The following is a 14,848-nucleotide window of genomic DNA, read 5'->3' on the forward strand; positions in this document are numbered from 1 at the left end:
TGTTGTAAAAAAGAAGTGTGATAAATCAATTTAAAAAATAATTTTTTTACAGAAACGTACACACTTCAATGTTCTGATATATGCTTTTTTTATATTTGTGTTTATTCTTAAATAAGCTGTTCGGATATTTGTTGTGCAAGGTAATTTGTTCGAATCACACTATTTTTGCCCAAGTTGGTGTAACTGTGTATTGGTGCTTCTGCATCATATTTTCTGTTAGTGGCTTACAGCGCATCATTTCTTTAGTTGGAGTTGACGTACAGCATTCGCATGTACCTGGACTGGGATAATAAAACGTACAAAACCAACCAATAAGGTTTTAGGTTAAAGTTTTTATCCGCCAATGTTGTCACATTACCGTTAAATGAGTAGTCAACACTGCTTCTTAAAATAATATTTTCTATGTTCCAGATGTCTAGTGGTTGTGGTGTGCTCCGCTTAGTCAAGGTGTAGAATGTATCCTCTGAAGACTGCTGTGAGTGCTGTATTTGCTGCCGTTTTGTTTACCAACTTTGGTAAGATCACCAATATTTATTACTAACTTTAGATATTATTAAATTAAATTGCACCGTGTGTTTAATTTTACTACTCATTGTTGTTTCGTTTCAAAGTAAAATAAGTAATGTTTTGATTTGTGTACCTTTAGATCTAAATTTGCTTCTGAGAAATTGTAAAAGCACTCAAAGGTGTCATCTTATTTGTTTTTTTAAAAATAAAAAGAGATTATTATAAGCGTTACGTGCATTGACAATCAATAATATTTTGAAAAGAAACACTAACAAGAACTCCACAATGATTGAAATGTATGATCTGAAATCATCATCAGATATAAGTGTTCATACACTAAATTTACATAAAAGCAATCACAATAGTTTGTGCTTATACAATAGAAATTAGTTTTTATTCTTGGTTCTTGCATTAAAATGTAAAGTTTGTCAGAACAGTTCGTAGATTAAATTTGTAATATTACACATTTTGAGTTTCCTGCAAACCATTCATGAGATAATCAATGAAATAACTTTATTGGTTAAGGAACTTTATCGAAATCTCTAGATAAATCTAGACATTACGATTTCTAAAAATAAAACCTTAAAACAAAGGATTTAAAAGTGAAGTACTGGAAACGCTAAAAACTGCACAAAGAAAGCAAGGTAAAGTCGTGACCAGGATTGTAGTTAGTGTGGAGGACATTTTACCCAGCATAGTCAAAGTATTCAGTTTGACTAACGATACTTAACATTAATGCCAGCAGTACCCTCTAAGTATCGGTGCAGCTGCTGCAGAGATGCTGATAATATAATCGTACAATCAACACTACTTTTTCCATCGAACTTACGTTCTTTCATTAATATGATTTCACGTGTTTTCGTTGAAATTTGTATACGAGTTTCTTCTGTAGTTCGATTCATACAACTCATTCACTAATGGTTAATTCCTAATTTTGCATGTTTTTGCAATAAACACAGTTTTAACTTTGATTTGAAGTCTTTTCTGTACATTAGCACATTTTTTATGCAGTGAAATGTTCCTTATTGTTGCGTTTCCTATCTATAAATTTACGTGGTGAGAAAAGCGTGCTTTTGTAAAATGCTCTTTAGTTGTTTGTTATTACAAATTGAGCTATAGCAATGCTACGATCTAAAGATTTAACCAGACGTTCTACCTTTTTTTATCTTCTTCTTGTGATTATTTTATATATATATATATATATATATATATATATATATATATATATATACATCTTCACAGCTATTGGATTAGGATTCAAAGCGATTGGAATGAAGATTAAAATGTGCTTACAATTTTGTATCAAATTCGCTATTCATCGATACCGACAAGATGAGACTGTCTGATATTAAAAGTATATTAAGATTAAAAGAGAGATTTAGACTTCTAGGACAATCTTAGTCCTACCAGATAGTTTGATGGCTTACAAACAGTCAGGATATACTGTGTCAACTGTTGTACTAGTAGTAGTAGGAGTAGGTCATTTAAAATTTTATTCCAAAATATTTTATTTAGAAATGTTTTTTGATTTACGTAACCTAATTCCTACAATTCATAATAAATTTATTTTGAAATCATTACTTAGAAAAACTTTTATATTTGCTTAGCCTTTTTAAAATTATAATTTAGGTTAATCAATTCTACTTCCTGGTATAGATCAGAATCCCATATGAGCCTTTACGTTGTTAGTGCATAGGATCTGAGTAGAATGTGCAGGGACATAACCAAACAATAAATCTGAAGAGCCTGTTGTCTTCGATTGTCAAGACGGTTCAATCAGAGATGTCTGCTTCTGCCCCAGTATTCGCCTTCATAGTACGTGATCGCCATGTAGAAGCAACCCTCCCCTCCACTGCTCCCGCAAGCAGCGTCGTATTCACCCGACTCAATACTTGTAGTCCCAATCTAAAATTGTTCTCAAATACTTTTCAGTATAAAGTGAACTATATTTGAATATGCCATTATCCAGCGATATGTAATTCTATCACACGTGATAAGAGCTCTGTCCTTCCGCATGACGTAACGAGGACTAACTGATTTATATACTTGAAATGTTGCTTTCACCTTCACCTTAATTTTTACACAATAAACGCCAAGTTTGATGATAGTGGATTTCTGTCTACTGTCTGAATCTTGGCTGAGTTTGCAAAGGTGAGATTTGAAGATGTCCCACCAGTCGCCCTGATCGCTTTCTATCCTAGGCAAAGATTTTCCGGAAAATGTGAACTGGCGGCTCCTCCTTTTCATAAGTGAATAAAATACATAATTATTAATTATTACTGTCAAATTGTGATAGGACCTAATAAATGTAAATAATTGGGTTTTACAGTGAAAGAAAACTAATAGCGTTAATTTAAAAATTTTTAAGATAATAATAAGCAAGACACTCTTGTCCAAAATACAATTTGGAAATGTGAAAAGTAAAAAATTGTAATGTGGTCTGCGTTTGCACTGGTATAAAAATTATGGAAAGAAAAATCCTGGATTAACATTATATTTTTATAAATATTACTCAAATTAACGTAAAATTTATTGAATTAAAATATGGAAAATATGTTTATTTTCGTATTTTGAACGTTATACATTTACTTAAACGGTATGTGTGCTCACTCATAGATCAAGCTATAGCTCCAGAGTAATTCATAAGACATCAGGCGTATTTGTATTTTGGAGCAGTAAATAACCTCATCCCAATTATTTTGAACATATATTATAAAAATATAAATCATTATCGTGATCCAAAGCTTGAGATACACGGCTTTTGAAACCGTCCACCGTCTAGGAGCCGCAATTTATGTCATATTTCAATTTCGGCGAATCTCTAGCATACAGGGTATCTTACTTCTACCTGCATCTGTGTGTAATGTAGGCCTACTCACTTTTAATTAGAAATATTAAATTGACAAATGAGATATATTTGTGAATAAAATAGTATATGATAAATCTAGAAGTGCGAACTATGGTGTTTAGTTTTTTTTTTAAAGCTTTAAGTACAAATAAATTCCTTATATTAGGTTTTTGATAATAATACTTTTTTAGTATTATTAGCAGTGACATAGTTAGTAGCAATGTTAGTTTTTGCGTCAATAAAAAGGGAAATAGTTGATTAAATTAGAAGATTATCGTATTTTTATGGGCATCTACTTGGTAAGGTTGTCTTACTTAAATATATGGATATTTCGTAATTATAACAATTATTTAAATATAAGTATTGTCTATTAATAACTCTATACCATTTGAAGAATTGAATAGTTGAATGAATCTAACCAGCGACTAGCCGGCATCAGGTCCAAATAGGTTTGGTGCAATAGTACAATACGCAACTGTGAAAACAGTCCACACCCGCGTGCGGGTCACAGCCACCTAATGTTGTGGTACCATGAGTGGTGACAGGGCTAACATTGTTTGTTTAGGACCAGAATTACAACTGCAACAGGCGAGTTCGAGAAGTTTTATAAGGACACGTCACTACAACTCACCACCGCCCTAGGAGAAGGATACAGATAAATAAACATAAAGTTAAAAGGAATAGTTCACAAGGAGATAAAATAGAGTATTATTCGATCGGGTTGCACCCCTTTCATATAAAAATTATTTAATTTCAAGCTTTTAACCTCGGAACCGCAAGTAATTTTAAAAATTTAAGCATTTATACTACTAAAAATATGCACTTATGGTGTATAGTTATGTTTTAAAGTACTAATAAACTTTTCACCCTTAATTTTATATATATATATATATATATATATATATACACATATATATGTAATATCAGGTACATATTATTTCAGTGCTGAAGGTTAAGAGTATCAGTTTAACCTGAATCTTATATATTGTTTTCCACGTGTAAAAGTATTTCTGGTTCAAATTACGTATATTTCCAATGTCACAGCTAAATGTGCCTTGTTATCCAAGAAAATTAAAATTATACAAAGGTCTCGGAAACCAATTTCCGTTATAAACCGTTTATTTCTACTCCTTGTCATATATTTTCGTTTTAAAATCTTTCAAGTCAAATAGCTGCTTGCTTTGTTGTTCTGATGCAGTTATATCTAGAACTGATATGTCTTCTTAAGTTAACAGGTGCCTATTTATGGCCGTTTAAATGTACTTTTAGTATTACTGTTTATTTTGCCTGTTTATTATTTACCTTATCGCAAAATTATATGAATATGTAGCTCTAGAAAAACTTCTAAAACAGCTGTGATAGTGTCATATACAGAGTTTTAAATCTATATTATTAATTAAAAAATTTTAGGAATTTTGTATTTGTATAAATATAAAAAGAAAGTATTACTATTCTTGTCGTATTACTATTCTAAATATGAATCAGAACATTATCTAAAACATGGTTAAATTAGTTACGTTACAAAACATAATAATTTTCACAACACTTTAATTCACGGAATATTCAGGAAGTACGATCCTAATACTTTTGTATACGTCGGCTAAAGTAATAAAGTGCGCAGCTGTGTTTCTCTACACAAAATACTTTGAACATAAACTAACTTAGGGATGGAAAATGTTAGTAATTTGTTACCTCGTCAGACAGATACAGTGTAGTCATAAAAATATTATAAAGGAACACCAATATTATAATTTAAACCATTTTGTAAACCACATGTAAAGATGAAAATGACGCAATAATATAGAAATGAATTTCTCGGATTACAAGTAATAAGGAAAAGTCAAAATTATTACTAAATATTGGAAAAGGATTGAATTTTCACAAATCATAGGCGTATGAAAACACCACTCTCTGAAAGTTACACTACTGTATCTGTTGCACAATGAATCCACTAGTCTCAAAATTCTAGCTTCCTGAAAATCCCTGGACTCTGAAAATCCCCAGTTTATTTAAATTCAGTTTAAAACTTTCTTGGACAAGGGTTCATACATATGTAGGTGTGTATTAGGTATTTTTATGTATCTTTATTTCAAAGATATAAAAGAAATCTAAACCTAATTAATTTATGAACTCTACTAGATTTTGTCTACTAGATCTCTGGCCTCAAAAAATCATCTTGGCTCTTAAACATACATAATCTTGAATCTCCTTCTTTAAGGGAGTGTCCAACCTGTACATATTACTAGGACTTTTTATTTAAATATACATGAGACCTCAGCACAGTTACACAGAAATTTCAAACATAGAAATTTTTCTCCAAAAAGCTTTCAGTTTTCAACAAGCTTTTAGTGATTAATCTAAGTTTTGAGACTAAAGTAGCCTCTAGAATTTCCATTCATAAGATGCTCTTGAAATAATAAATTCCTGCTTCCAGAAAACTTCCATTCTTAGCCATATATATTCCGTTCCGGCAACTTAGAGCTTCAAGTATTTTAGGAATTCCCGTCTTCTCTAGTGTGAAGTTCGTAAGGAAACCAATGTGGAAAAACTGGTGGGAACGGCGATCCTATTATTTCATCCATAAAGAGCCAAATAACTTTCTCACTAGAATTTTATTTGTAAAATGATACGATAAAAACAATTCTCAAAAGGTACATTTAGGTGTTTTTACACGCATTGGAAGTAATTATTTCAAATTGATATTCCACTCTAACAGTTAGACGATAATTTAAATTTTAGATTAGGAACTATTACGAGTAAAAGATACTATTAAAATTAATCAATTAAAGTATATTAAAATGTAGTAGACATAAATGTATGACGTTTTACTGTAAGTCCATTTACTTGCGTAGATTCACATGCAGTATTGTAAACCACTATTGAAACTAAAAAGATTACTTGAATATATAGGAAATTTAAAAAATTACATTTATAGTTAGTAAAAATTTACAATTTTAATGATAATTGAAAAAGAGAATGAATTTAAAGTACGAGTATATAATTTAAAAGTATATAATTATAAGTATAAACATTCATATAAAATCTCATAAATATCTTTTTAAGGAACGTTGCTTTATTATCAAGTTTAAAACGTATTGTAACAAAAATAAAATTAACCCTGAGAGTGCCGATAAACTGAAAACACGAGTAACAGATTTATGTTCATAGGGTCCTTAATAATTAAAGTGATTAATTCCAAATGCCTTATAAACAGTCCAAAACACGAATTGCCAACAGAGTGTAATTAAAAGTCAAAAACATTCTCTCGTAATAAGGGACGATGCGCTTATTGATGCGGAAGTTATAACAAGGTGTGCAACTCTCTGCCATATTCACTACGTGTTCCACATACACCAGTGGTATTGTTGTGTTTGGTTATATTAAAGTGTACACCTGGCGCTACAATCTCCTAGCATCGTGTCATCTCTTCTGTTTTACACACGTGTCGAGCCACGAACAACGAGTTTAGTGTCCTGGGCTAATAAGTCTCGTGCCAGTTTTCTTTTACAAACTAATCGTATTAACTCTATTCAAACCAGCTGTGCAGTGATCGCTTTAAATAATTCCCTTTATATAATTTATTATGGAATAGTTTGTCTCATTCGATAAGATCTTTCAATACTGTAACACGATTGTATCTTTGCATATTCACCAATTAAATTGAAATCAGTTCACACCATTGTGGAAATATTTGTTTATAACTATCAGCGAATAATTGTAAGTGAAACATTTTAGTATTCGAAACATTATCATTATCGTGAATAAAATTCCTCATGTATTTCTCTCAGTGATGACAGTTTTCTTTTAACGGCACTAACAAAATCAGCTAATTAAATCAAAGCCTAATTTGAATCAAATAATAAACTTCAACGAAGCACAGGTTCATTAACTATCTAGAAATGATTATAAATATTTTATAATATGTTTATTATTCCAGCGGTCACTTTAAAAAAGTGTGATTTAATGTGTGAAAAACAGAGAATTTAGTTTGCTCGCTATGGTTAAGGGTAAGGTACTCTTCGACAACTAAGCTCAGGACCAGGCCCATGTATGATAAATTAGACGATATTAAGTCACATTGTAAGTTCTGAAACATGAAGAATCTTTTTAATCTTGTACATATACGAGTACGTTTAAAATTTTGCATTTATTAGTTGAATTAGTTAAATTCAAAAGAATACTTTTAAAATCTGTGCCTACATATGTCTTATAAAAAGAACTTCATAAATTTTATCACTTGTTACGTTAAGTTACAGTATGTTACGTATGATATGCGTTGTTAAATCTAGTGTATTCTATATGTAAAATGAAAGATTGAGGTTTTTATTGAGAAACTAACACACGTTTCTAAAAATGGTATAAAAAAGTACAGGATTGATTTAGATTCAAGTATGGTTATCACAGAAAAGTTAATGCTCCCTAAAAATGGTACGGCAATACTAAATGGAAGAAATTAGAAATAGAGGCCATGCAGTAATAGTGGGCTTGAGGACTAATCCTTATTCCTAAAATAAATATTAGAGTTTAGTTAACACAAGCTACGGACAAATTTTAGAGATATTAAATCAGTTTAATGACAAAGTATTACATGACACTACTTAAAGATTTTCTATTATATCATATCAGTCAATAACTAATTAGAAGATTAAATTGTTACCTTATAATATCATGATAGCGTTTATAAACACAATCTTTACTATGAGTATAGCTATAATTCAATAATACCATTGCATTTAAAACTGTGATCGGTGTTATATCAATCAGTGCCGTTCACTCTATTTCCATGGCAACGTTTGATTTACATTTAGATGTGGATGTGCATAATGGCATTGTTCACGGTGGTGGTTATTTTACCAAAGCTTTTACAACTGCTTATTTTTCTAAACAGTAATATAGTTCTATTAGTTTCATATTACAACGTGGGAAAGCAAATATGTAAACTTTGGGTCACAAAAATGCCTTTGGCTGTTAACACTATGACACTTAATGTACAACTTGGTGGAATATCAAAAATGCCTTTCCTAAAAATTTACCACTTCCATCAATTCAGAACATGTTTGTTAATACGTGAATTATTTAATTGGCACTTAATCTGGCCAGATATAAATCGATAAAAATAAAATTATATACAACACGTGAGTCAGAGGAATTTTCATTGAGAGCATATCGAAATTAAGTTTCCGCTCACGATATTCTAAAATTTTACTGATAATCGCTTTTATACCCATAGCATAACATTTTAAAGAAATGTACGTATATCTCTTTGAGTATCATGTAAAAGTTTGTTTTTTCACAGATAAGCATTCAATGTCAGTATAGGTGTTTTTCAGATACAATTTCTTCTTTACAATTTTATTTTCTTAACCCTCCAAATTTATTTCAATCAGTGCACTTGTTACTCTTATTAGTCATAGTGCTCCGATTTTATATTGTCACCTTTATTGGAACTCTTGAAATATTTACGATTTCTATTTAAACATTGAAACAAGGGGACATTCACCAAAGAAAGGTTAACTTTAGAATAACTGACAAAATATAATATAATATGTTATACTTCTTTCATCAGTCTAGTATGATAATATATTTACATCTGACCATGTAATGCAGTTTTATATGGGACCGGATGCTAAATGAAGAAATGTTGTGTCTATAGCAAAAACTACAGGGCACCCACCTTCAATTTTATGTTATCATATGGTGTTATAAAAAATATATTTGTACAATTAATGCCGATGAGATATATTTTAAGTTTCACTTAATTCCTCTACATAGTCATATACCCGGGGATGTGGACGGCAAAGCAAGCTTATCTGACAACCATTCATCGTAGAGTAAACAATGTCTATATAGTAGAAAATCCTTATCGATAATCCTTTTAATAACCAAACTGCATTGTATAAACTAATAAAATCACAATTATTCTGTTCCACCTTAAAAGAACCCTTTATATTCGCGGTTCTCAGCTTAAGCATTGTCAGTGGCTACAGATGTTAATTTGTATTGCATTGTCTTTAATTATCAGTGGGCTTTGGAAGAAGTGCTATTGCACACGCCATATCGCCCGTGTAGGAAATAAAGGAAAAATCATAAACATTTTCACCCCACAAAATAGCTACTTATCCGTACATCGATACTGTTATTTCAATTCTAAACTATTACAATTATGTGTGTGAAATAATGCCTGTGATCAACGTGCCTAATACAAAATAAATAATGTTTTGTGTATAAACGTCTTTTCTCTGTACGAATGAATTGAAACCAAGGTCGTCTGTGAGTATGTAAATATATGTAGTGTACATGAAGTTATTATCACTTCTTATCAAACTAGATAAGTTCATCCCTATTTAGCATTTCAAAATACTTTATTACTCCGAGTTTCAAAGTTCATCGAAGATTGTTGATTGCAAGTTCATGAAATGATCTTCAGAATTGTATCGTATTCTGTACAAAATAAATAGAACAAATATTAAATACCAATAAGTAATAAATAATTATAAATTTGAAACAAAAAATATTATTATTCATTCTTTTTGATTGAAGTACAGCATTATTTAAAACGTATTTATATAATTCAAACATGTTTACACGAAAAAAGGGAAATTCTTCAAACTCACATTACAAGTATTTAAGTATCAGTACCCAACCTGTGCCACAGAATATTTAAATATACTACATTACCTATAGCAAACTAAATTAGAAATAATATTCATTGTTTCTAATAAGCCTTTTTAAATTAGTGTAGTTTACCTATACCAACCGTACCTTACACTGATGTAGCTTTTATAAATCCTGTAATACCGACACCTCCAGAGCCGCAGGACCGTAGCGACCGTGCCTCGTTACCTATTCCGGTCTCAATATCTGGAACGTGCTATGACTCTCAAATGTACACCTACTCGCTCACTGATAGGCCCATCTCGGGTTCACCGTTCCACCTGGACACCAATAGTAATAGTGTTATCAGGTATTTAAAGTTTAGCATTAAGCAGAAGAAGTTTCAAGTATTTTATTTTTTATGAGTGTAAGTATATTTTTATGCAATTTTTTTGAATCCCTGTCGTTATGTAGCTATCACAAAAAGTATTATGTTAAAATAATAAATGGAATTTTCTCGCAAATTTATTATCTAGGATAGTTAAAAATCATTCTGCGTATGTTAAAGTGAGCTAGATTGGAAAGTGGTTTTTATGTATTTTTCTCTGATAAAAGCTATACAAAATATTTTTAAACTCAAAATTAGCGCAGTTTTTAATAAAATCTCATGGTATCTTCATGAATAAATTTAAAATCATAAAATTATTAAATATAAATCCTATATTTTGTTCTGAAATACAGAAAATAATTAAATGGATTTATATTTTTTTAAATGGTAAAATGTAAGCAAAGCCAGTCTAATGTTATTGTATACGACCAGTGAAACCATTTTTTTATAATGACTATCTACATGTATTTATCTAATAAGCCACTTAAAATTAAACAAAAGGTTTTTGGTCCTTGAAACTTATTATGATGGTTCATGGGATGCGAACATTATTTAAGGGTATAAATACACCAAAAATTTTATTATATTTAATATAAAATTTTTTTAAATATATTGTTTATTTTTGTATCAAGAGACCTCTTAAAATAATAAATTATTGATATTAAGTTAATTTAAAACTAATATCTTTATTTTAAGTTAAGACTTAAATGTGGGGGCTTCTGCGGGTTTAATGTAACATCATATTATTATAGCTAAACAATATATTAACACTTCAAAAACTAAATAAAATCTATCAATACTTATATCTGTGTTAATGTCTTCTTCCTGTCAACTTTGTTAATAAATGAGTTATACACATAGCTACAATAATGTTATCATAAGTTATATTTAACTTCTTCACAAAGCATTTTATTCTTACAATTTTAAAACTAAAACAATAATTTCACTATTTACAAAGTTTTTAATGGATTAATAATTCTAATAAACACACTTTGTCGATTATTACAGTAGAGTTCGGAGGGTACACGAGTAAAGAAACATATTGAGAGGCGTGTCGTATAAGCCGTCTAGTCCCCCAATCACTCAACACCACTACTTTATCGCACATTTATCTGTGTCAATAACACTTGTTACGCCTTCAGTGTTTTATCTGCTGCAGTCTTTACTATCCTGTCAAGTGTTGCGAGCCGTTATTGGACTTCGTGTTCGTTATAGGCCAGTTAAAGTAGACAATTCTATCATTTTCCGCAGCGTGACACTGTAAGTAATACAGCTATTAAACTATCAGATTATAAGGTGATAACTTTTTTTAGAAGTGGAAAAACGTCAAATAGTACGCAATCGGAATCATTATTACTTTAATTGGAAAAATATGTTTGCTGCACACTTGTAAACTTTACAAGTAAGGTTTACAAATCTCACCCGTGTGTAACCTTTTTGTATCTACCAGCAACGCATGTAGACAATGTTAAGCAAGAATTGTAAAACTATATATGCAGCTAATTTGTTCTCGAGATATATCGAGGTCAGTCATATATAGTGAGACGAAATTTTTCCCGCTCCTCGAGTAATAGGCAACGATAACGCTCTGCGAATAAATATTTCCTCAATAAGTATTGATAGTCATACAAAATAATCGTTATTGGTATAAATCTGATAAAAGTTTATGTAACTCCTATTGGTTTCAAATAGAGAAATAATTATTGATGTTCAAGAACCTACAAATTCCAATAAGGAAACTTTAAATATTAACCCACATGAATCTACTGGTACTTAAATAGGATATCTTAGTATGGTATAGCCAATAACGTATCAATATTTTACTGGCAATGGTGTTATTTATATTTATATCTGATCAAAAGTGTTCTTTGCTATAATTAGTATTCAATTAATGAAAAAATAATAATGGGCTACTCAAAACATGGATTATTGCAGCTTCTATATACGAAAGGCAACTGTATATGTAACAGTTACTTAAACCTGATACTGCTATTTACTAAACAGATATAGAACCTTAAAGTGTTTATAAATTAATTTATAAACAGTGTTGATCAGATATTCTGTTAAAGTAACTCTGTCACAATAGAGTTCACTACGATGTGTAGATATGGGTCCGTGTATTTTTATATCGGAAACCACAACACATTGTACCGCAACAAAAGCTAAACCTCAAGGGGAGGTGCATCCCCCTCTCTCTTACGCTTTCCCTTACACAATGGGTTTACATCACTATAAAAACCACAATTTAAAAACCGTTATTTCACTTTTTATATACCTTTTTAACACAGGAAATATCCTCTCATATTTTATTAATCACACATATATCACTGACGTAGCGTAATCAGATGTAGCCTCAGAGGAAGATGCACCCTGATTCCAGTCATCGAACGCTTATCGATGTCTTCGTAACTAAATGCAGATTACAATTTTATAGCTGTGTGAGAAGCAGATATCCATTGACATTAAATAATATTTCACGAAGTGAATTATAACTTTAAACTAAATAATGAAACAAACGGGTTTAGTGTTTTATGAAAATAGTCTTAAACTAGCCTAGCACAAATGAAAAAAATAAATATAATTTTGTACAACTAAGTTTTATTTTAATATTTAAACGTTTATATAAGTTAGGTATTCACCCCAGGAAATGTCACATAAGAGGATTCACTTATTTTACATTAAAATTTACACTTTTAAAATCTACAAGAAATGTGCTCAATTTCTTTACACGTTTATTTATTCTGCGACTTTACCATTTTCATTATTTTTTAATTATAATTTTTTGACGTGACAACGTCTTAAATTAGGTTGCGGCTCGGAGTCACTCATGAAAAAGTGTAACGCCCGGTAACGTTACGATGCCCGTCCAGTGGGTCCGCCGCACGGGATAAAGCAGATAACTGTGGGTCCGCCCGCACGGGATAAAGCAGATAACTATGTTTATTCGTGAAAATGTGGAGTGCTTAGATTCGTCATTTACAACAACTACAACAATAAAGGTAAATAATTGTACACTGATATTTCATTATCGTAAACTATGATTGATTGATTAATTGTTAGATTGACACAAAAGTTGAGAAACTAAGTTTACAGGTTATGTCATACTATTGACAAATGTTGATAGTGTTAAGTAAATTATTAGTTTAAATCACTCTGCAATCAATCGTAATTCAGTCGATTGAGAAGAAAACCAGCGCGTATTGCTAGTCAAACATTTAAAATAACAAATTATAACCTCTAACCTGTCATAACAGTGCGACCAAACAAACGAAATAAACCGACCAATCACCACGCGCAGAGTTAGAATTTAACTGTGTTTAGCAAGAATTTCAAATTCCAATTTTAGTAAATGTTTTATTCAACTTTACCATTTACAATAACAAATTTTAATTAATTTCAAATTATGTACAATGTTTTAGTAAACAAAATATATTTCTATAGTTAAAATTTGTGCAATTCTTATTTTCATTCAATTCCTTGTTCCTATTGTGCAATTTAATAATATTCATATCAATAAATATTCTACCGAGAAAAAGACGTTGTCACGTAAAATCTTCGCCCGTAAAACCGACTTTACAGGCAACCATAATTTTTTAATAAAAATTGTGTATATATATATATATATATATATATATATATATATATTAATGAAAATTTGTACTTGTAAAAATTTAAGATAAACAGATATAGTGGTATACACTTTCTTGACATAAGAAAAAACTTACATACAAATGTATGGTGATTTCTTTTTAAATCTACATTGTGAGTGAGGAAACGACTTTTAGGCTATTACAGAATTATTCCCAAGAGTGTCGTTTGTCTCTTTCTTGGCTGCTCCTCACATTGGAAGTTAGGTACTGAGGTGAGAAATAAATTCTTTCTGATGTTGTGTCAAATTCATTACAACATATATTTATGCTGTAATTTCATTGTTATCACGTACCTACATTTTGTAAGCGAGTGTTTCTAACTTAAATATATACATGTTGTTTTGTAAGTATTAAAAACAATGATTTGATTTAATTTCAACATTGAATACTTAAATCTATGTTATAAATTGTTTTCTTTGTGAAATGTGAAATAATTGAGGCATACACTAATCATGTAACATTTTCTGAGCCAAGATGTATAATTGTGCTCCCAACTCCCTCTATTTAACAATGAGTTATGTTGGTGCTATTATAAACTTTACAAGTATAAGCGCCGAGTGTAGTATCTGCATCGGTATATGGACCTGAAATTAATAATAAGTCATAAACAAAATGTTAATAAAACCCACTTAACATTGTAAGGAGAACTGCATAACAACTATGTAAAATGGGTACGTAAAATAGCCTCGTAAACGAAGAATATGTTTTAAAGTTTTAGTAAAGACACGAAACTTAAAATATCAGTAATTCGCATATAGACAACATATGTAGTGTATTAGATACTTTTAGACACGAATGTTTAATGGTTGAGTTTATTAAGCTCTACTAAATTACTCAAAGGTATGAACATTAAAGTACTCA

General features: G+C 30.4%; 1 protein-coding gene across 1 annotated transcript in view; it reads left to right on the forward strand.

Moving 5' to 3' along the window:
- The window catches only part of LOC124354846 (lachesin-like), an 87,043-nt gene that overhangs the window by 20,344 nt on the left and 51,851 nt on the right, over window positions 1-14,848 (forward strand). The window contains exon 2 of the mRNA XM_046805602.1: window positions 412-515. Within this exon, the coding sequence (XP_046661558.1) occupies window positions 455-515 (61 nt within the window). The 5' untranslated portion in view covers window positions 412-454. The remainder of the gene's footprint in view (window positions 1-411; window positions 516-14,848) is intronic.

The sequence above is a fragment of the Homalodisca vitripennis genome, chromosome 2, assembly GCF_021130785.1.
Source record: "Homalodisca vitripennis isolate AUS2020 chromosome 2, UT_GWSS_2.1, whole genome shotgun sequence".
NCBI lineage: Eukaryota > Metazoa > Arthropoda > Insecta > Hemiptera > Cicadellidae > Homalodisca > Homalodisca vitripennis.